We start from the raw sequence: 24,495 nt of genomic DNA, 5'->3' as shown, positions 1-24,495 counted from the left end.
GGTGTTTAATTTTTTGAAGGGAGAGTTTGATGGTTAAAATTGGTTTGCATTATAATACTATTCATCTTTAGGAAAACTGTTAAGAGTATCTTAGTCTCTGTTTTCTGACCCATTATCTTTCCTTCCATATTAACAATCTATAGCTTTCCTTTTTTTTTTTCTTTTTGTACTATAAGTGTGTCCATAAATCTGCCCAGGGATTTAAAAAATTCTTACCTAAAATACTGGGTGTGGAAGTAGATGTTTAGATAGTTGCCCAAAGGGCATGACACTTCTGAAGAAGTAATACTGTTAGAACCTTGTGCCTTTTTCAGCCCGAGTAGGCATACCCAAGCAGTATGAGCGAGTTCTTGGAATAGGCCTAGCTATTTAGGTAATTTACTTTGTATTCACAGAATAGAGTTGATTTTATGCCAGAACCTTGCTCAGGCAGGCCTTTTGGTTTCCTCCTCTAATCTGTCTCTGGGAAGTGCTGATTATTGCATCTTCATGATAAGTGCTTAAGTTTATTTGTGAGGCATTAGCTTTAACGTGCATTGTCTTATTTCTTCCTCACAGCAATCCTATGAGGCTTTGTCTATTTCAAATATATTTGCCCAGTATTTAAGCATGACTGATTAAAAAAGAGAGAGAGCCCACCCCTACCCCCACCCCAAATACATCTCTTTCAAGGGCTTTGTAGCATTCTAGTTTGGGAAGCAAGAGTGAACTAGCCAGCAAATAGGGCCAGACACCAGGTCCTAGGTTTTCCCAGGAGCACCTCACAGAAGGCTGACTGTAAATCTAGGAACAACTCAGTGTGCTGAGTGTTACGTGAGGCAAGCCCAGAGCTCCGAGGAGGAAGCTGTGGACAGATTCATATAGACGTGTGTTTGGGAGAAGCAAAGTTACATAGAAGAATGCTAAAAGAGAGTAAACACAAATGTGGCAGAGACCTTTGGCTGTACCTTTGAGTAAAAATTTTTATCCTTAATTTTTAAAATCTCAATCTAATTTTTGTATTTTCCTTTATAATTACATAATATACTTAATAATGCAGAATTTTAAAAGATATACAGTGAAAATCTTCCATTACTCTGGCCCTCCAGCCACTTAGTTTTTGTTTCTAGGAGTAATTGTTATAGATTTCTTGTGTTATTCCCAATGGTATTTTATGCATAATAAGTAACTCAACATATATATTCTCTTCTGACGTTACCTTTTCATTTCAAATCCTGGCATGTATTGCACCTGGTTTTTTCCCTCCCCCTTAACAGTATAGCTTGGAGATTACCCAAATCATTGCACGAAGAGCGCCCTCATTCTTTGTCATGCCTGCGTAGTATTTCTGCCTAAGGGGCATGCAACACAGTTTTCTTAGCCAATTACCTCTAGATGGGAGTTTAGAGTTTTTCCAGTACCTTACTATTTGGAGACTAGGCTGAAGTGAATAACTTTGTGCGTATATCTTTTTGTACATGTAGGAGCTGGTGCTAGAGGTAAAATTGCTGGGTCAGAGCATGAGAAAATAGAATTTGGTGGCTCCTGCCAAATTGCTATCTTCAGCGATTGTGCTGTTTTACCCTCCCACCAACCACGGTATTTGAGCGCCTATTTCCCCACATCTATCTCATAGACACAGAATTGTCCGTCTTTCTTTTTTTGTTTTGCCAATCTGATATGTGAAAAATAGTTTCTAAGAGTAGTCTTAATGTTTTGAAGGAGAAAACAATGCAAAACAATTTCCTTTTTGTCCTCGTGTGTTTATTTCTGTGTAGTTTGTTAATTAAGATGTTGGCTTATAATTCAAAGAAGCTACTGTATTTAGAAAGTCTCTAATGCTTTAAAAATTGGGAATTTGTTTTCATATTCTGAGTTCGGAGGCTGAAAACTGTACCAGCAAATGTTGATTGGTTGCCTCTGTGTGGCAGGCAGCGTGTGATTGGTGATTTAGCAAGGCAGAGCTGGCCCCTGCAGTCATGGAACTGGTAATCTAGGAGAAGCAGAGATGGTGGGACATGAGGCGGTTTGACAGCCATGGGAGCACATGCACAGTTTTGGGAGTGAGAGAGTCAAGGAATATTTTCCAGAAGATGGTCTTTAATCTGCCACTCAGAGTCTGAGTAGGAGTTTTCCCAACACAGGTGGGAGAGGGAAATGGGCTCCAGGCAGGGGCAAGAAGAGTGTGCCTTATCTAGTTAGTTTGGGATAGGTGAGCAGCAAGTAGATACTATAGACTGAACCATAGTCCAAAAGTTGACGTATGTTTGAAGAAAAATAGCATGAGAATTTGTTTAATCTTTTAAAACATAAAATGAGAGAGAACCTATTGGGGTTTCTTTAAAAGCTGTCACACCAGTGAAGACTGCCTTGATAATGTTGGCCCCATGTATTTATTTCACATATCAGTGCCTCCTGATAGTTTTTTTTTTTTTTTTTGCGGTACGCGGGCCTCTCACTGTTGTGGCCTCTCCCGTTGCGGAGCACAGGCTCTGGATGCGCAGGCTCAGCGGCCATGGCTCATGGGCCCAGCCGCTCCGCGGCATGCGGGATCTTCCCGGACCGGGGCACGACCCCATGTCCGCTGCATCGGCAGGCGGACTCTCAACCACTGCGCCACCAGGGAAGCCCCTCCTGATAGTTTTTATAAGTTTATTTATTGATTGATTGATTTATGGCTGCGTTGGGTCTTCACTGCTGCGCGCGGGCTTTCTCTAGTTACGGCGAGCGGGGGCTACTTTTCATTGTGGTGCGTGGGCCTCTCACTGCAGTGGCTTCTCGTTGAGCACGGGCTTTAGGCGCATGGGCTTCAGTAGTTGTGACATGTGGGCTCAGTAGTTGTGGCGCGTGGGCTTAGTTGCTCCTTGGCAGTGGGAATGTTCCCGGACCAGGGCTCAAACCCATGTCCCCTGAATTGACAGGCAGATTCTTAACAACTGCGCCACAAGGGAAGTCCCTCCTGTTAGTTTTTTTTTTTTTTTTTTTTTTTTTTATTTGCTGTACGCGGGCCTCTCACTGTTGTGGCCTCTCCCGTTGCGGAGCACAGGCTCTGGACGCACAGCCTCAGCGGCCATGGCACACGGGCCCAGCCGCTCCGCGGGCATGTAGGATCTTCCCGGACCGGGGCACGAACCCGTGTCGCCTGCATCGGAAGGCGGACTCTCAACCACTGCGCCACCAGGGAAGCCCCTCCTGTTAGTTTTTAAAGGTTCACACTTGACCTTCATACTTGACCACACATACCAACCCTGTGAAGCGGTTAGGATTGGTAATATTATCCCTTTATTGCCATGAGGAGATAGTCCCAGGGAAGTTGAATCTTAGCCAGCATTGCAAGAACCAGTCCTCGGCAGAGCCAGAACTAGAATCCAAGATCTTTTGACTTCCCTCGTCAGCAGTCTGCCTTTGTGCTCCCTGCAGTTCTGGTTAGTGATAACTAAGCCTTTTTGAGAACAGCATTGTTAAAAAAAGTGCTGCTCTGTTGAAACTTGAGAGGCTTAAAACACAGTATTGCCAGAGCCTCCTGGTCTTAACGGTGAGGTATATTTCTTCCGTCCGGCTCTTTTTAGCTTATTAAAACAAACTGTGTCGTGCTTAGAAGACATTTACTGACATATTTTATTTTGGTATCAGTGCATCTCCTTAGGATCACACAATATCATTCCAAGAGGAGTGAGAAATCAGACCGAGGCCAGCATCGCTGCCTTTTCTGGTCTGAAGTACCCGCAGTAGTAAGAGGCAGTTAAGTCTGAATACCAACTTCTTTGCACAAACCCAGGGAAAACACTACTCTTTGAAAATGGTTTTGGTCATGCATACGACAACTGGGATCGTATCTCCTCCTTAAATACTAATCTGTCTGTCTCTTGCCTGAAGTTGAGGTTTCTGGAAAAGTAGTGTAGCAACATTCGGAAGGCAGGCTCAGTCACTTGAGAGCGTTGTGTGACCTTGGACATGTAACTTAATTTCTTTAGAATTCAGTCTTCATTTTAAAAACTGGGAGTTATACCACAAAGATTGATGTGAGAATGAAATGGAGCATTACGCAGGATTCCCTCAAATTTTTATTTCATTTTTCAGTGTCTGTAATAAGGGATGTATCTACAGTTGATGCGTACATTTAGTGCCGTAGCTTTTCCCCTTCCAAGTTAATGATGGTGCATTTTACAATAGATGGTATCAAACGGAGGAAATGTGTGAGAATTTAATGCAGTATCAAGTACAATATGTATTCAATAAGTAGCTACTATTTTTTAAATTATTATTGAATAGGATTATGGTTCCTGTGTTAAGGCCATACCCCATGGGGAAGTGAGGGCTCCGCTGGGAGGTCCGTGTATATACAGGATACCGTATGTGTGAGGTAGCCGAGCTGCTCTCCTCTAGGAACCTAGATGTTGAAGATGGGAGACAACAGTGTGATTTGTGGTTGTGAGTGTCTAAAGTCAGTGCCTCTGACCCTGAAGGTGCGCTAGACAGGGAAGGACCTGCAAACTAGAGCTTCTGCATTCATGCAGTTAGCACAGATTGTTTTTGTTGCTGCTTTTTAATCATCCCTTGTTCTTTGAAGAAGTCTTACCTAAAGATCTTCAGCCTTAACTTGGCTGAGCTTCAGAGAGGCTGATTATTTACTCCTTGGCCACAGTGTTGAAGGGAGAGCCTGGCTTCTCTGAGTAGGGGTGGCATTACTCAGCTGGGGACCCTGTGAGGAAAGTGGATTTTAAGGAAGGGGATTAAGCCATAATGGTTTGTTGAACTGCCCCTCCCTTTTTGGAAAGTCTCCTTCCAGTGGCAGACTTGGAGGTGCCAAGTTGTACTTTTTAAAACGAGGCAGCCAGTCCTTATGGATCTTCCTCTGCAAACAGCTGAGATACCTACTGTACTCTAGTTTGAGTCTCTAATTTGGGTCAGGGAAGAGTGGGGATATGAATATTGGGTAGATAGAACATAAAATAGGCTCATACTATATAGACGATCTGGTAAACCTCCCCCGCCCCCCGACCCTTTCTTTTTTTTTTTTTGGTACGCGAGCCTCTCACGGTTGTGGCCTCTCCCGTTGCGGAGCACAGGCTCTGGATGCGCAGGCTCAGTGGCCATGGCTCATGGGCCCAGCCGCTCCGTGGCACATGGGATCTTCCTGGACCGGGGCACAAACCCTCGTCCCCTGCATCGGCAGGTGGACTCTCAACCACTGCGCCACCAGGGAAGGGTACCCCCCCCCCCACCGTTAAATAAAGCTGTAAGGCATACCTTGGTACACACAGAAGTATTTAGAGGTAAAAGGGCATTAACTCTAACTCTAACTTACTCTTGAATGGCTCAGTGTAGATGTGTGGGTGGAGGGCAGGGAGAGAAAAATAGAAAGCAAACTGTGGTAGAATGCCAGCATTTGGGGAATCTGAGTGAAGGGTTTGTAGGAATTTCTTTTACTGTTTTAATTATTTTCCTGTAAGTGTGAAGTTCTTTCCAAAGAAAAAGTTGAAAATACCTTGAGCATCTTTCCATGCAAGTACACGTATTTACGTTATTTTGCGATCATTTCCAGTTATTTGCCATTATAAACAGTGCTGCATGGAGATCTTTACGTATGATATATCCTCATGTATTTGGAATGGAATTCTGGCACCCCTTTGAAATACCCCCACTTTCATAATGGACCTGATAAGAAAATTCACAGTACATTAACCAATTAATGCTTGAGCCTTAGACTTTAGTTAGAAATTTAAACGGGTTAAATGGTGACTGTTGAGCAATATTTATCTTACCCTGATACCAATAAACAATAATCTTTGGGAAAAATTTCTTCAGTCCTGGTTCATCTCATGTAATAAAATTTTAGGGAAAAAAATGAATCTTTTAGTGACATAAAACGTCTTGGCTAAGGGTTGATGGCTTGAGTAGTAATGAAGATCAAAAAGTCTTTGAATGTCCTGAAGTTGTAGCTTCCTGACTCCATTCTTTTGGAAGCAGTGGGCAAATCTTTTTTGCCCTCATTTCAACTGTGCCTCACTGTTTCGTTGATTACCGTATTTTTTTTTTTTTTTTTGGCTGCATTGGGTCTTCGTTGCTGCGCGCGGGCTTTCTCTAGTTGCTGCGCACGGGCTTCCTCTAGTTGCAGCGAGCAGGGGCTACTCTTCGTTGCGGTGCTCGGGCTTCTCATTGCGGTGGCCTCTCCCGTTGCGGAGCGCAGGCTCTAGGCGCGCAGGCCTCAGTAGTTATGGCACGCACCCTCAGTAGTTGTGGCTTGCAGGCTCAGTTGCTCTGCAGCATGTGGGATCCTCCTGGACCAGGGGTCGAACCTATGTCCCCTGCAGTGGCAGGCGGATTCTTAACCACTGCGCCACCAGGGAAGTCCCTCAAAAATTTTTTTAATTGAAGCATAGCTGATTTACAATGTTATGTTAATTCTGCTGTACAGCAAAGTGATTCAGTTGTACATACATATACATTCTTTTTTAAAATATTCTTTTCCCTTATGGTTTATCATAGGATATTGAATATAGGTCTCTGTGCTATACAGTAGGACCTTGTTGTTTATCCATTCTGTATATGAAAGCTTATCACATCTTCCAATCCCAGCATCCCACTCCATCCCTCCCCTAACCCCGTCCCCCCATGACTGCCAGATATTTTAACTGGATTCTCATTCTCATTCCAGCAGCAGATAGGATGAGGGGACTATTTAACCAGAGTCAGGAGTCATATGCTCTGTTCCGTTGATTAACTTTCAACTCCTAATTGTCGTTGTTCCTAATGATGCGTGTGTAAGATTAAAACCGTAGGATATAATTACATTTTACCCGCAGGTCAAAACAGCATTCATTGTTTCTGACATTTGTGCTATAATATTTGGTCCAGTTTTTAGGCATTCTTTAATAGTCTTGAAAAACAAAAATTGGGTAAGCAGGTCCTGTTGTTGACATGCATAATGCATAAAGGCAGGTCCAGTAGGGCCAGCAGAGAAAGGGGATACCCTTGATTCTTTGGTTATACCTCCTAACTTCCAGACCCTAACTCAAAAATAGCAAACTGCAAACATTTCAATAAAATCACCTCTGTGAAATTTACATGTTTTAAAACCAGACCTAGGCAGGTCAAATTGCATCTGAATTTTGTCGTGTCCATTAGATTCAATTCCAGGTGAGTGTGAATGCTGTATGCTCTTTTCCTTTTTCCTTAAAGAAACTGGAATGAGGGAAATGGTGGATTAATAAACCCTAGATCAGGAATTAACAACCAATGCTGTATTAAATTACACTCAAATTAGAGATGAGAGCCCTGAAAAGAACCCTTTTCCATCTACACTCTGGCTGTGAGGCAAGTATTGGACCAACTGACTGGGAAGAACAGTGCTTTCTTCACAGCAGGAGCAGTAATGGGAGGGGTGTGTGTTGTACAGGAGTTGCCCAGGGCACTTGGCTCATGAATTGACACACAGCGAAAGCTGATATTCCATTAAAAATTGTGAAGTCAGGGGATTTGTTCCATATCTCTAGTTAAGGAAAAGTGATTTTTTTAAAAAAAGATTTTGCTTTTCCACTTTCTTTGTACTTAAAAATGTAAAGACTGTAAAATGACATTTCCTAGAAACTATGGTTGTGATACTAACAACAGCAGCTGTCATTTGTTTAGCTGGGGATAAGCAAGGTGATCTTTCCTTTAAGACCCTAGGTAATCTCCTCTCTCCCTAGGGTCTGTCTCTGGAGAACTATTTTGTGTGTGTGTGTGTGTGTGTGTGCGCACGCGTGTGCGCGCATAAGATGGAAGTGCTGACTTCAAGTAGGGCTAGAATTTAAAATGAATTTTTGGCAGGTAAAATTTCTAATATTTTAGAATATTACCATAATATTACCATAAAATCTATCCTTGATAGGATGCTGGCCTCCTTCCTGTGGGCTCAGTAAGATGTTAAGAGTGATTGCCATCTTCATGTTCACGTAACTTGGCTGACTGGACAGATGTTGCTATAAAGCAGCAAACTAACACCACCTTCACTTCTGTTATATCTGTTATTCCCCTAGATTTACTAATGTACTAATTTTCTTTAATATACATATTTTCCACCAGAAGCTTTTGACCTAAGGGTCATAATTCGTCTGTCATTGTCTCCAGCAGAAACCTTTCCTGCACGATTAGGTCAGGTTAATCTCTCTGGTTTTATTTCATCCAGAAGGTGAAGTTTCTCCTATTTAGCTCGTAAGAGGTGGGCCCTGAGGTGATTCTACTTACAAGAGTGTTGCTGTATTAATTAATACCAGCATTCTAGTTGTTTTTTGTCTGTGTGCTAATCTTTTTCTTGCTTTTCCTGTTCAGCAGACCTACTCCAGTGACGTCCATTGTGTTGAAGAGATTCTGAAGGTGAGCTTATTGTTATTATTTCTCGCTTGAAGAAATACTTAAGTAGGCAGACATATATTCATTTTCTTTGACTTCAATGAACAGTTGCCATTCTGAACTCCTTTAAACAGTTTCTCCCCTCATACCTCCCAAAGCAAAATAAACCAGAATAATAACAAAGGGAGTCTTAGGACATTATTGAACTATCTGACAGATTTTAATTGAAATGAAGTCTACAAACTGCGAGGCATTTGGACCAGAGTCTTATGACATCTCCCTTAAGCTTTTCTGGCTGTCTGTAGAGACCCTGGAGAATTGCTCACCTCCCAGAGAGTAGGTGCCCTGTGTTGCTGCAGCAGGGGGCACCAGGGGTTAAGTAGTGCTTGGTTTTCACCTCTTGGTGTTTTATAGGTGACACTTTATATGTTTGGCCTTAACCATCAGTGAGACCATGAATTTTTAAAGGGATAAAAAGAAAAATAGTAGAAAGTAAGTGGACATCTTTACACCTACCTTGAAAGGGTTATTTTTTGCTCTTGTTGATTGAGACCATGCCAGGAACATTTGTGCTGCTTCTACAAATACATCATTGAATCCATTATCCATTTGTTCAGTTTTCCTTGCACAAGGATGACAGATTCCTTTTAGAATTCAGTTCCAGGAAAATAAATAAATTCTCCTGATGAACCGGCTTGCTTTCTTTTTATCAGAGAAGAATTATGTAAACTGTTATGTGTCCCATTTTGGCTTTAACTTCCAGGAAATCTAGAGCTAAATTTAATGCTCAAATACAGTAATTGTAATGACTGAGAGTTTTGTTTATTTCTCATTCCTCCTCTGTGGCTCTTAATTTTCTTCCATGTCACTTTTAATGATACTCTTACTTTATCTTTTGCTATAAGGTTTCTGATTTTTGTTTTCTGGTTTTTTTTGGAAGTAGGAGAGATATGACACATGTACCTATTAATTTTTATCCCCACTGCACACTTTTTCCTCAAAATATGCTTACCCAATTTTTTCCTTTAAGTTTTCATTGCAAAGTATTAAGTGAGGTCGTGCTGAAACCAGTAATTAAGTATATTGGTTACCTTCTCATTTGTGCAATTTTTGACAAAGGTGGTATCTAGCCAGATGTTTGGAAAACAGTTCCATTATTTTTATCTTACTATCTTCGGTATCCTACTTTTGTAGTTAGAGTTTTCTAAGAAAGAAATAGCTCTAAGGAAACATACTTTGTATTGCTGAAAATGAGAAATTTTTGCCAACCAGTAAGTAAGATTAATCATAAGATATCTTGATCAAGCTTCTGTTTTATCCTCTCCCTCTGGTATTTCTGAAATTCTTTGGTAAGATGAGTCATAAAACTAACAAATGACTTAGTTATGAAATAATAGCCTTAGCATTTTCTCTGAAATTGTGTGTGATTTGTTCCATGGTTATTTCAAAAGTAAATGCAACAGTGTAGATTAGTTGTCTCCTGCATGTGTCAAATGCTTCTGTTAACGTTTTGATGTGTGTTAATATATGACTTGTTGAGTCCTTTATGTAAGGTGATAGTATTAGAACATCAGGCAAGCATTTTTAATTTAATAAACTCGTCCATCCTCCCTCCCCTCTCAGCCAACATCACTTTAATGAGTTCTTGCTTACCTGGAAATGCTTGAAAGTCGATGGCTAATACGAGCCACAGGTGAGTGTTTTCATTTGGAAGTCTTAAAGAGAGAGAGTAAATCGCAGGATGTCCTGGACTGAAGAGGGGCATGGGTCTCTGCTTTGTGGAGACTTAGAATCTGTCCCCTTCTCTTTTGGGGCCTCAGTTAAGTCGCTTGTACTCCCTGGACTTCAGTTTCCTCACTGGTAAAATGAAGGCCCTGGGCTGGTAGATAGTAGATGACTCTAGGGTCAAATCCAGCTCTCACTCTCTGATGTAGATCCAGATACTTCCCTCTGCCTCGTGGTTTCTGTTCTTATCTCCTACCAGTAATTTATGAAGATTGCCAGGAATCCTAACACAGATTTTTCTGATGGGCAATAGAAGCAGTAAATAGTTCCCTAAAGGAGAAAATCAATTATAGACGATAGTGTTTGGTTCTCTGGTGGAAATGTTAAGAGTCGCAGTGTTTTACTGAAGGGGCATTGGTGGCCTGTGACTTGTGCAGACTGGCAGGGTAAGAAGGTAGCAGGCAACACTACCAGCAACCAGGAAATTGGTCATGCACAAGGGTCCAGATGGGGATGGTGCCCTCAGTGGGTGTGTGGAAACGGCTCAGGTTTTCTACAGCCTGGACAGCCTTTTGGGGCAGTTAATGCAGTGCTTGTAGACATTATCTCAGTGCAACATTCCAGTGACACTGGTACAACGAGTGGTAGCATTGTACCACTCGTTGTACCAGTGTCACTGGAATGTTCATTTATTCAGCAAATACCCGTGAAGATGCATATACTTTTCTAGGCACTGGGGTGCCGTGTGAATAAGAGTCCTTCCTCTTGTGGAGACCATAGTGGGGAAGATAAATATATAATAAAATGTCAGTTGTTGATAAGCACTGTGAGTCATACAGCAGGCAATGATTGGAGGAAAAGGCAGAGGAAAGAGTGCAGAAGCCTTGAGGTGGAAACGGGTTGGTGTATTAGAAAAACAGCGATAACTAGACAGAGTGTCTAGAGCAAAATGAGCAGGGTGGAGAGTGGGGAGGAGATAGCAGCTGTAGCACCTGGAAGGCCAGGAGTGAAGCAGGTGCTAAGTGATTTACCCCCATTCACGTGATAAGTCATTGTTAAAGTAGGGAGTGAATTCAGGGCCCTGCAATTCTGGGCACCCTCCTCTCCTATGGCCCCAATTCTCGTAAGGCCTAACTTCCCCTAGTAAGCTGAGCATTTAGGGAAGTATATAAATTCTTTCACACTATCAGCAAACCACTTAAGGCCTGAAAGAGTTTATGCACTTTCCAACTGCCTAATTTAATAGCCGGGCAGCCTTAGGCATTGAGAGTACAATAGATATTTCCTGGGAATCATTGGTGACTAAAAGTCATAGACACCATTGGGATTCTATAAAGAAATTCTTGGAAGACAGAAGGATGATACTTTCAGACACCTTTGCAATTACTACAAGTTTTTACATCATAATGTTCTCATGGTCCCATACCTTAGAGTATAGTCAAATAAATAAAACAACAGGAAACTCTTTGGTGCAGTATTAAAATTCTTTAAAAACTAGGCTTTTAATTTTTTAAGTGCTTTCTCTGACCGTGTATTCCAGCATTTTATGCTCTGAAAAATAAGTGGTCTTCGTCCACCTCTTCCTGAGAACTAAGGCTCAGAGAGCTCAAACTCCTCAGGCGGACCTGACCAGCAGGGTCAGAGTTAAGATCCAATCTGGGTCCCTGGCTCCAGAGCTGCTACTCTTTCCATTATACTTTAGTATAGAATTCCTCTTTTGTACTGAACAAAAGATGGTTAGTCAGGTGAGCAAGGGCATGATATCACCTTTAACAAAAATTACTCGAGCCAGCATCGGTTACTTTGCTTGTCACTGTGCCAGGTCATTTCTGTCTGTTCTGAGGTTCTAGCAACCCAGAGGGCGGCTGTGGGGAAGGGCAGGGAAGATGTGTGCAGAGGTGGGGAATGGGGATGCTTGCCCAGCTCCAACTCCAGTTGTTGCAAGGATCAGATGGCATTTCTGTGGTGATGGAGAGGTTGGTCAGCACTTGGAAAAAAGCACAGTGTGTAATGTAAAATAGATAGCTAGTGGGAAGCAGCTGCATAGCACAGGGATATCAGCTCGGTGCTTTGTGACTACCTCCAGAGGTGGGATAGGGAGGGTGGGAGGGAGGGAGATGCAAGACGGAAGAGATATGGGGATATATGTATAAGTGATTCACTTTGTTATAAAGCAGAAACTAACACACCATTGTAAAGCAATTATACTCCAATAAAGATGTTAAAAAAAAAAACAACACTGTTGTACAGGTGAGGTAACATAGTGTTATCTGGGGTCCCCAGTGTGCTGGTGGAGGGTTGCTTGTCAATCTTAAGCCAGTTTGCCTGGCAGGTCTGACACACGTAGGGATGGACTTCTTTCTCTCAGACTCCAACGCAAAGGGGCCATTCCCTGTGCTTTCAGGCCATTGGCTTCCTGGGGGACCTGATCCTGTCATTTTAGACCTTGTTTTTCTCAGCTGTAAAAGGAAGGGGCTGACATTAATCTCCAGTGCCATTTTAGCTCTTCAACAAAGTGTGTGTGCGTGTGCATATTTGCGATTAGACACCTTTAATATGACATTTTGTTTTCCAGCAAGTGTATGTGCTTAGAAAAAAGAACTCATGTCAAGATAAATATATTAATTGGGAAGATATAGAAATCTTGCTTCCATGAAAACAGTGAATAGAAATGAAACTTCTGTTAATGAAAAGGGATGGTCACTTTTTAAGGCCTTCTCTGCAGAAGTTCTTATGTACTAATAATGTGTATCAGGGAAGGGTCAAATCCATTAAAACTCTCCCAAGTGGAACAAGTGACCTGAATTACTTGTTTGCTTAAGTCAAACAGGAAAGTTCTTCTTCCTTTGAACTTAAATAATTCCAGGAAATGCAATAAAGAAGCTGAGAGAGAAAGAAAGCATTGAGACAGGACTGAGTTTTCATAGTTACACAAGCTCTGGTAATACCTACTACCGTTTTTATGCTTCATGTTGCTCAGAGTGTTAAGACCATTCCTGTTCTATGCTCTTGTTTTTCTTCTTCGAACTGATTTCTTTTCAGTTCTGTTTGTTGGAGAGCTTCAGCTTTTGAACATAGCCCACCAAGTAGGAGCTTTTTTAAAAAGTAAATGAAATAACTTTTAAGATTTCACTTTTCATCTACCATCACTCCACTCTACATTCAGTTTAAAAAGTTAACTTAAATAGCAATAAATGTTCTATTTATAATTTACCTTTTCTTCCCGTTCCAAATCTCTTTCCAGGAAATGACCCATTCATGGCCTCCACCTTTGACAGCAATACACACGCCTAGTACAGCTGAGCCCTCCAAATTTCCTTTTCCTGCAAAGGTAATTCCTTACAAGTCTAGCAGGCACTGCATCCACACCAGTGACAAGTGTGAAGTATCACTGTGTGCCAGATTAATCAAGTAGTATTTGTTGAACTCTTTAGAGATTAGGTTAATATTGCAATTAATTTAGCTACTAAAGTGCTTCCTAATGCTTTCAAATACTTCACTCTCCAGTTATGTCAGTAAGAACATCTTACATTTGTATAGGGTTTTGTAGCTTATGAAAGTATTCAGGACTTTACAATAAATTCATTTTTGAGGTTCTTTACCTTAGAAGAGGGACACGGAGGTACAGGAGAATTAAGTGAGGTAGGGTGTCTGCTTCCTAGTTCAGGACTTAGATACGTTACAGGTACACATTTACACTTGTCATACCTCCGACATTTTCTTAAAGTTTAATGCAATCAGCTGCATTCGTGATGGTTTTAATAGCAAGGTGAACTGCCTACTTGCACATTTCTGTTAAAGTATTTGTGAACAGTATATTAACAACACTGTCCCCTCGCCTTTTCTACTTTTGGATAACATTCAGAATATAGAAATATCACCTTCAGATCTGTGTTCAGTCCAGCCTGTTACACATGCACATTGTTAATATATTATCACTCTTCTTTTCCATGATGTCATTGAGGTTTTATCTACCCAAACCAGAATTTACCATGTTAGATACTTTACATATTTTCTAATGATAGTTTTTTTCTCAAAAAATGTAATTTAATATTATTGATTTTAAGGTAAAACATTATACTTTGTGTTGAAAATCCTTGACACCAAAGGAAGAATAAACTTTAGGAAACAACAGAAGCAATACAACCTATTTTATTAAAAATTAGATGTATCAATATTTATCAGATTTAACAGTGATGCAATCTTGGATTTATAAACCTTAATATTTTATTAACTAGAGATTTTTATTTTTCTTTCTAGGATTCTCAGCATATCAGTTCTGCAGCCCTAAACCAAAGTAAGTAAATATGTGGAACTGATTATTGCATTGGAGAACAAAGCATGTTTTTACTGTTTTAATGTAGAAAACATTAATGAAAAATGCCCCAGCAGAGATGAAGCCTTCCTACGGTTAAAGAATAGGAAGGAAGGGCAAACATAAAGCTGTTCTTTAGGTGGAGTTTCAGATTATTGCAAAGAGTTAACGAAGATGTCTTAGTAAAGTACCTAACAAATAAAATATAATTTGGTATTACCTCACATATGATAAATATCTTGAGAGTGACTCTAAATGCACTGTTACCCAGGAATTGTATATAAGAATAGATTGGGGTATTTTGTGTGTTTCTTGTATTTATTTTAAACAAAACCAAGAAATTTTTATAAGGAAGAGAGCACATAGTTTCTCTAGACCTTCTATATGTACTTGTCATGTAATTCTTCTTTTGGTTCCTTTTAATGGATTGTAAATACTTGAGAATTCAGTGGGAAACAGAAGAAAGTTAACTGGATCCAGCCTTTCTCTTTATCAGTAACCTCTCGGTTCATTAAATTCTTTGTGTCCCAACTACATGCAAGGCATTTCAGGCCTTACAAAAATGACTGGTGTATTTGCAATCATTTAGTTCATCAACATATGGTGAGTGCCCAAGTTACGAAGTGTTAGTCTTCAAAGGATAGGGAGACCAAAGTAGGGTGCGTGGTGTGCATATATGTGTTGGGAGAAGATTGCTTATAGATATTCCATAGAGGTGACTCTTCTTGAAATATCTCCACCTTAGTCTTTTTCCTCACTTGTGTTTTTCCCTTGATTATCCTGTTGTTTAAATTGCAAGGATATGAGGAGAGTAAAAAAGATGAGAAAAACAAGAGATGAAATAATCTTCCTCTAGAATAGGGATAGGCACACTATAGCCTGAGAGTCAAATCTGTTGTACAGCTAGTTTTTGTAAAGAAGGTTTTCTTAGGACACAGCCGTGCTCATTCGTTTATTATTATGCCACAAGGTATGGCATGCAAAGTCTAAAATATTTACTATCAGACCTTTACAGAAAATGTTTGCTGCCCTCTGCTCTAGAAGTACTGAATAAGACTTTGCAAATAACTCCTAACTAATTTCCCCCAGAGACTTCCCTGGCAGTCCAATGGTTAAGACTCCGTGCTTCCACTGCAGGAGGCGCACGTTCGATCCCTGGTCAGGGAATGAAGATCCCGTATGCTGTGTGATGTGGCCAAAAATAAATAATAATAATAAAAGTAAATAAATTTCCCCCAAATGCAGAGAGATAAACCTGATCATCTTGCACAGTATTGGGGAGACTGGGAAATCTTTTTTCCTCAACATCTTGGCAGCCTATCCAAAGATAGATAACAGGTGAAGTGGCATAAGTCTGCAGGTGGGTCACCAGCTCAGCTGTGGGCAGGATTGCTGTGCGTTCCTTTACCTATTGCCCCTCACCCCACCCCCAAATTTGCTAGGGCTGCCAGTCATGCAGATTATATGCCTTCCACTGAATTACTTACAGCTTGCATGATTGCTACCTCCTGGTTTAGAAAGACCCTGTAATCCTTTAAACTGTCTGATTTCTCCTTTTAGCAAAATATAGTTGAACATGAGCTGGTAAACACTTTCTTCGCCAGGGGTGGTGGCCCTCCAGGCCTGTGGACTAGTGTAGGCTGATTCCTCCTTGCCCTGATGGGAAGTTTTCAGACACTGGCAGGTCTCCTGTAGGTCTTGGCTCAGCACTTACCTTGGGGCCTTTTATGCTGCTGCTGGAAACCCTTTTTACCTCTGTGAGAATGTGGCCTTTGGGGGGCCTAGTTGGATCCTGGAGGGGTCTGGTTGTATGTTGGATGAAGAAGGAATGGAGTGTGTGCAGATAAAGCTTTCAGAAAAGTGGAGTGTGACATATATTTCTCAAAGTATGCCCAGCAAGATAATTCAAATTTCTTGAAAAATTGTGGTTTTTTGAATAAACGAATGGGGGCTGTTGAATAGTGGGGGGATGGGTGGGAGCACAGTGGGCCAAAGACAGAGTCTATAAAAGAGAGTGCTAGCAAATCACGGATAGATACGTGACGTGAAACCAGGTGAGGGTGACTGCAGCCCCATCCTAGTGCTTCCACAAGGGAGCCCCGCCAGCTGACAGTCTGTAGAGAATGAAGTATAGGGATTTTACTTGTATGTCCCAGTATTTATGTTCGCATGTGCAAAAAACACGGCTGCCTAAGGATTACCAGAGCCTCGTTGAGCTTAGGACCGGGTCAAGATGACTGTGTAGGAGTACATGTGAGTGTACTTTAGCCCCTCTAATTTGTAGTGCCAGCCCTAGCTTGCTAGCCAGAAGGGCAAGCAATTTAAAAATATCATATAAGAGCTGCTGCCACCATGAGGATAAAGCGTTTAATTGCAAATATTCAAGGGCCTCCACATGACATTAGTGGTCACTCACCTCACCCCTGTCTGAAAGGCACCCGTATTTCCATTCCCCTTCTGCTTCAGGTCCGTATTACCTCAGGCCTAGACAAACACAGCCTCCCAGCTGGTCTGCAGCCTCCACACTTAACATTTCCCATTCCTTTCTAGGTTACATCAGGTAGCACCCGCAGGTTAATCTTTCTGAGGAATAGCTGCATCGTGCTTTGGAGTTGTCTCATTCCCTGACAACTGAAGTTTTAACATCCTATTGTGGCACTCAGAGCCCTCTAAGATCTGACTTCCCTGGTCCCCCCATGCTGCCCACCACACACTCTGCACCCCAGCCTTCCCTTCGCATAATCTGTACCATTTCAACTCCTCCCATGTTCGACCTTCGCTCACTGTCTCTTCTGCCTGAAGGCCTTCCCCACCCTCATCTCCCTCTTGCCAGCAGTCATTCTGTCAAAATCTCACCTATCCTTTGTGACACAATTAATTTTGTTTCTTTCCTAATTTGCCTTCTTTTGTCATGACCAACAGAGTGACCAATCTGTAGATTCCTGGGACAGTTCATTTAGATGATTGATTTTCGTGCTGATTTTGCATTGCCTAGGGTTGTAGATAACACGTGCCTGTTTGATGTCCCTCAGTCAGCTGTACGCTCATCGAGGACGGGGTCAGATGCCTTGAACATCTTGGTGTCTAATAGGCAGTTGGTAAATAGCAGTTGAATAAACGAATGGGGGCTGTTGAATAGTGGGGGGATGGGTGGGAGCACAGTGGGCCAAAGACAGAGTCTATAAAAGAGAGTGCTAGCAAATCACGGATAGATACGTGACGTGAAACCAGGTGAGGGTGACTGCAGCCCCATCCTAGTGCTTCCACAAGGGAGCCCTGCCAGCTGACAGCAAGGAGAGTCTCCTGCCCATGGCAGTGTGGTCGGCATGCCAGGTGGCGCTTTCAAAGTGTGTTCGCTCTTTTTAGGGCTTTCCAGTTCTGTGCAAGCCCTCTCTCTAGACGTAACATAAATGTTATTTTATAAGCAGTGTATAGCACTCTGGTTGACATAATTTAAGTATACTGAGTGTTTAGGTTAAAGTGGGGGGACAGCAAAAAAAGAAGGAATTTATAGCTAACGGTCTCATGAATTTGTCATTGTTCTCCTCTGATCATTTTTCCCTCGCTCACAGAACAATATGATACATCTTCAAAAACCCACAGTAATTCTCAGCAGGGAACATCGTAAGTAAAATTCTTTTGTTTATTAAAAGTTTATAATATAACATTGTAATTTCCCATGTAAATCTGTTGCTTAGATTTTTTTTCCTCCTTGCTTTCAAGTAATGACTCATAAAATACTGCTGCAGTGTAAAGGGAAGAAATGACCAACATTTCTATTTGGATTAAATTCTCCTGTTGAAGGTTTAGGAACCTTAAGATTTTGCTAAGGAGTTTTCTCAAAAAGAAAGGCATTTGAGCCATTATTTACGTATTAACTGTGGAAAATAGAAGGTTTTAGCTTTATAAATTTCAGTCTTAAATAGTTTTAGCTTGTGGAAACAAATTTCGGGGGATGTGCACAATTTCAGACTTTCTGCCACTTTTTTGGCCTAGTTTTAACTAATAAAGAATGAGTCTTACTGCCCAGCTGTGCTTTATTAAGGCCAAGTAAGTCCAGATATATTTTGGGTTTTTGGAACAGTTGAAACTACATAGTAAAGATTTTTAAACCAGCATTTTGACCCAATTTGTCATTTCTTGGTGATATTGAACTAGTATTTCTTTCTTTTCATGACTAGCAGTGGTTCAGGGACTAAGTGAGGAGGCCTTTCTCTCCTCAGTATTTGATCAATTACTAACACAGAGTTGCTAGTCTCTGAGGATTTCTGGTTCAAGCTCCAGCTTTCTTCTATTTTCAAGGCATAGTATTTGTTCCGTGTATTTTAGGAGGGGGTGTTGCTGTGGACTGAATATTTTAAAAACTGTACAGTTGAGGCAAAGAGGTTCTTTTATCTCCTCACCGTGACTGAATATCGAACGGGGTTAAATCACTATTCCTAAGTGCCAAGTCCTTGATGTAATTGTTTTCACATCTCCACAGCAAAGTAAGAAAAAAAGAATAACGATTTGTTGTTGTTGTTGTTAACAAGATAAATTTATTGGGAGTTCCCTGGAGGTCCAGTAGTTAGGACAGTGCGCTTTCACTGTGGAGGGTGCGGGTTTGATCTCTGGTCAGGGAACTAAGATCCCGCAGGCTGTGCGGCATGGCCAAAAACAAAAAAATAAAAAATTTTTAAAAATATAAGTTTATTATAGTTTGAAGGATGGATTTTTGTATGTGTAATAAAAGTGTTTCATTTGTGGTTCTGGCTGATGATGAGGTTTTGCTTATTTTTATTGTCCTTTACTAGAAAAAAAAATTAACCCTATGTTATTCTTTGCCTGTTTCTTTTTTGGCCTTTTCTTTTTTCCCCTTTCTTTTTGTTTAAAAAAATTTTTTTACCCTTGAGTTCTGAACGTCTAGAATCACCGACTTAGCTTAACCAGCTACCTCCTCCTCTAAGTATAATCTATCTGATGCCTGGTGGAGAATAGACAGGACGGTGCCAAGGACCACACTTAAAATAATTGTGTGGACTCTCTGTGACTTCCCCAAGGGTTTACACCTTGTGCTGTTTGTGATGGTTGATAGTAAAGCTGTTTAGACCATAAGAGGCCCCGGCTGATGGTCTTTGGCGGGGGCAGCAAGGAAAGGGGAGCTGAGAGCATCCCACTTGGCAATAAGAACAGAAAGGAGGAGCTCCCTGAGGAATGAGCGGGTGGAAGCAGTGGCACCAAAGGGAGGAAGTGGCTGTGTCCCTGGGAAGTGTGTGTAGAGGAAGAAAGGCAGCTGGGTCTGATCTGGGCCCGGGCAGGCCAAAGCTGCAGCCTCCCACACCAACTTTCATCAGCTTTCCGACGAGGTAGTTGATAGGGATTCGGACCATTTTCTGTGACAATTTTGCTACTCAGAGAAATGGGTGGTTCTCCTGATTTAAGTGAGTTAAACCATTGAAGTCAGAGGTGCCTGCAAGTTTATATGCGCATATATTGTGACATATGTAGTGTTTTCTAGATAAAAACTATTGGTTTACCCTATATAAAATTACCTAGAGGGGGGAACTTCCCTGGTGGCGCAGTGGTTAAGAATCCGCCTGCCGGTGCAGGGGACACAGGTTTGAGCCTTGATCCGGAAAGATCCCACATGCCACGGAGCAACTAAGCCCCGTGCACCACAACTACTGAGCCTGCGTTCTAGAGCCAGTGAGCCGCAATTACTGAAGCCCTCGCGCCTAGAGCCCATGCTCCGCAACAAGAGAAGCCACCGCAATGAGAAGCCCGCAACGAAGAGTGGTCACCGCTCGTCTCAACTAGAGAAAGCCCGTGCGTAGCAACGAAGAATCAACACAACCAAAAATAAAATAAATTAATTAAAAAAAATTCTCTTAAAAAAATTATCTAGAGGGAATTCCCTGGCGGTCCAGTGGTTAGGATTCTGCGCTGTCACTGCTGGGGCCTGGGTTCGATCCCTGGTTGGGGAAATAATATCCTGCATGGCTGCGCAGTGTGACCAAATTAAAAAAAAAATTACCTAGGAAAGAATATTTGTTTTGATCCTAATAAACTTGGAGAAGGAATGAAAGTAGGGCCTAGTACAGGTGAAGAGGACAAGAGGGATAGAGAAAAGAAGGTAATACTGAGACTGGGTGGATACGAAGGGTTGTGTGTGGTGGGGCTGGTGGTATTGATAAGTGCCAAAATGAAATGTACCTATGGGAAAAAGAAATCACTTTTATGGAGCTTGGATGAAAGCAGTGTCCCAATTAATCTGTAGAGTACAGTCGTTGTTTTAGAGTTAGTATGGCACATCTCTTAGTGCTCGAAGGTTAATTTGATCTAGTGTCAGCATTAGGGTTCTTTGACAAGCAGTTAAACTGTTTGAATGTCACATAGAGTGGCAGGGAGATGGTCTAATGCACTTTGAATGTCAGGAAAGAAAATGTTAATTACAGGGTCATTTGTACTTCGGTTTTAAAAATCCGTATAGGTCTTACTGCTTTTTCTTTCAGAGTTACTAGTACTTGGGCCTCCTTACAGAAGCAGAGCAGTACATATAAAAGGGAAAAAGAGGGGCCTGGCACTAGAGAATAAATAAACTGTGGAGAGTCTGTATTAACTCTCACATCTGTCCAGACTTGGGGGCAGGGGACGGTTAGCCAGCTCGTAGAGGATGTAGGTGTGAAAGAAATGTGCTAAATCTGTTACTTTTAATCTCTGTAGTTGAAGCTCTAGTTAATTATCAAATGATGAATTCTTTCTACCAGGTACCTCAGGGAAGTGATAAGCTAGGGATCCAGTGCTATTTGCCTCTAAGTTTGAGCGGGGGGAATGTTGGTTTAAGGGCTCCTAGCTTTGGAATCCTCTTCCTTTCCACGACTTGGGTCTGTTGAGTTCTCAGGGCAAAGTACCAAAGTATTTCCTTTTTCTGTACAGCTATTACGTCCTTCACGTGACTGTGGATAGTTCCCTTTCTGTACAGTCAAACACAGTGTCCTAATGTCAGTGCTCTTGCCAACCTCTCAAAAGGGATAATGTGTTAATGTTTTAGAAACTATAGAGCAGTTGATGGGCATTATTGTGGCTAACTTCCTTCTCCCTCCCATCCCCTACCCTAGCCCCAAACTGCCAAGTCCTTACTAGATGGTGCCCTCCTTTATGTTTCTTATTTTTGCTTCAGAAATCGTCACTACCTATTTAGACTAAGAGACAGAAATTAGCAGTTATAGCAATTTGGAATTTTTATTACTTACTTGGGAAGTTTCTTTTGAAATGAGGGAAGTATTTGGATGTGAAGATTGGGATTGTCCTGGAAGTGTGACGAGACGGAATGGTGCAAAGTTAATAAAGGCTGGGAAGAGTCTGATACCTTTTTAAATGAGCCTGAGTTTTCAACTTTTGCTCAAAGCATTATTTTAAATATCTTGCTAAAAAACTAAGGAAGACCCAGTCTATCAGTTTACTGCAGTATAAAATCATCGCATCAGGACAAGTGTCAGCTGAAATGTCCGAGAATTAAGTCTGAAGAAATGCCTTGCTTGTTCGTTTAAATCATATTTGACCTAAGGAAAAAAGTTTTTTACTTTTCTAGGTAGTTCTTTTTGTCTTATTTTTAAAAGTTGTGCTAGATGCAAACTACTATATATAGAATGGATAAATAACAAGGTCTTACTGTATAGCACAGAGCACTATATTCAATATCCTGTGATAAACCATAATGGAAAAGAGTATAAAAAAGAATGTGTATTGTGTGTGTGTGTGTGTGTGTGTGTGTATAACTGAATCATTTTGCTCTACAGCAAAAGTTAACACAACAATTATAAATCAACTATAATTTTTTTTAAAAAGTGCTATATGAAGGTGTCTTACCTGGGATCTTTATTTCAATTGACAGCTCTGACTTAAAGTGCTGTTTGCTGATAAATGTATGGTTGAAGTAGCAGAGCTCACCCTAATGGGCAAAACTTATAAATTATTTGTCCTTGAGATTATACCCCTATCCCTTATTAACAGTTCTTCAGCTCCTCTGAAAACAAGTAACAAACATTTGTGCTGGTCAGTAATACATTTGTAGGTCTACATTAAACCTTCAGCTTCTCAGAATGTAAATGGAGATCTTGTTGTTAATAATAATTCTCAGTTCTCAAATATCTGGCATTGCTGGAAAAAGATACACTTTATTTTCACTCCAAACTTAACAAGTGATTGTGAATCCAAAGTTATTGGTATTCATAACTATTTTATTAATCTAGATATAGAAGGAAATGTTCTGTTTGTTTTCAAGAGAAAAAGTAGAGAGTGTAAAATGAAAGAGAATAAGGAATATAGCTGGTTTTTTTTGTTTTTTTTTTAGTGAGTTACTATTAGCCATGCTATGGAGAAATGAGAATTTGTAATATTGGATATTGAAGAAATTTTCATGCTTAGGTAAAAGCAAACAAATGGTCATTATGTGCAATGTTTAATCTGCTTATTTCAGAATTACAGTTACTAGGACACATTAAATCAATATTTAGAATATGCTGAAACTCCCAAATGCAGAATCACCTCCTTTCATGGTAGAATTATAGTCTTTTGGAATAGTCAGTTTAATTCTTGGGGTTCTGGCTTTAGGAGACAATATTCTAGGATCCCTTGCAGGACAGTATTTAACTTAACACTGTATACAAATTTATGCCATAAACTTGCATAATATTGAAGGGATATTTTGGTGAGGCTATGAAATGAAGCATGTTTTAAATAATTATAAAAATACTGCTAAGGTGCTGGAAGATCATCTTCTTCAAAGTATTCCTCTTGGAGCTATATATATTTCTTAAATGATGGCTTGAACTACTCTGGGAGCACCCCTTTAGGATAACATATACTTCCATGATTGGTCTTAGACCAAAGGTCAAATAAAATGGACAAGAAGAATAAATTTATCAAGTGCCTGGTTTATAATAAGTAAGTGTTACGTAAATGGGTTTGCTTATGTTCTACATAAGAAAAGTCATTCTCATCGTTCTTTAACATGCTTTGACCCCAGTTATATAAATATTGGCCTCTGGGCTGGATGCCAGGCTATTTGGAGATACTTCCAAAAATTGCTTCCACTCATCCATTCAGTACATAATTATTAAATACACGCTGTGTGCCCAGTGCTGATTTAGGTACTTGGGGAAATAGCAGCCAGTGAGACAAAGTCCTTGTCTTCCATGCCTTGTAACTCAATGCAGGTGGCATGTAATACAAACTAGGTGATGTGACAGAGACAGGCTTGAGGAAGCAGGGTTGTTTTTTTTTTTTGGGTGGTGTTGATACTTCTGGGAGGCTCAGGAAAGGTCCCTCGGAGAAGGTGACATTTGATCTGGAGCCTGAATGACGAGAGGGAGGCAGATAATACTTGCCACCTTTAAAGGACCTTGATGGGCTACAGGCTCTGAAGACATTTGAAAACTGCTAGGGAGTAATTCTTATTGGAAGTGACTGCTTTGAAGTATTCATTTGCATTTGGAAAACATGGTTTTAAGGGTGTCCTTAAGAGTCTATTTAAGTCTCATTTTTAATCACGCTGCTCATTTACTACAGTAAGTGACCCCAGATTAATTTAAGCATAGATTGAAAAATTGAGCAAGATGTTTTTATTAGCCCTGAAAGCAGTTGGTACATTCCCCCCACTCTGGGTTGCTGGGTTTCTAAAGCAGCAAGGTGTTGTTTACTTGCACAAGAATTCATATTCTCCCCGTCCATTCCCACCCCTTTCATCCACCCTGCAGAGGCCTCCAAGGCCCTCTATAGCCTACCTCACCACCTCCTCTCCTATACCCCCCAACACACACACACACACACACACACACACACACACACACACACACACACACACACACACACACATACATATTCTGGCCACATTGGCCTCTTTGCTCTTTTCTGTGCCTTAATCACCCTCCCCATTTCCTGCATTGTGCTCCCTCCTCCTTTCAGGTCCCTCCTTGTATGTCACCCCCTTATCAGTACAGTCTTCCCTAACTACCCTAACCAGAAGAACAACCCACACCCATCCTTTCTCTTTTATGCTTACTTCCCCCTCCCTAGGTTTCTTACCCATTGAGAAAGAATATAGTTTGATTATTTATCTCCCTCCCCTAGACTCTGAGTGCACAAGAGCAGGGGTTTCTGTC

General features: G+C 41.1%; 1 protein-coding gene across 2 annotated transcripts in view; it reads left to right on the top strand.

The window, feature by feature from the left end:
- The window catches only part of AFF1 (ALF transcription elongation factor 1), a 121,572-nt gene that overhangs the window by 62,154 nt on the left and 34,923 nt on the right, over positions 1-24,495 (top strand). The window contains exons 4-8 of one of the 2 annotated variants that reach the window (XM_065877332.1): positions 8,293-8,337; positions 13,283-13,369; positions 14,299-14,335; positions 17,926-17,977; positions 18,245-18,247. In XM_065877332.1, the coding sequence (XP_065733404.1) occupies positions 8,293-8,337; positions 13,283-13,369; positions 14,299-14,335; positions 17,926-17,977; positions 18,245-18,247 (224 nt within the window). The remainder of the gene's footprint in view (positions 1-8,292; positions 8,338-13,282; positions 13,370-14,298; positions 14,336-17,925; positions 17,978-18,244; positions 18,248-24,495) is intronic. The other variant, XM_065877333.1, reaches the window with a different exon arrangement.

Source organism: Phocoena phocoena, chromosome 5 (genome assembly GCF_963924675.1).
Source record: "Phocoena phocoena chromosome 5, mPhoPho1.1, whole genome shotgun sequence".
NCBI lineage: Eukaryota > Metazoa > Chordata > Mammalia > Artiodactyla > Phocoenidae > Phocoena > Phocoena phocoena.
The sequence above is the reverse complement of the archived record's forward strand: the minus strand, read 5'-3'. Positions and strand labels throughout refer to the sequence as shown.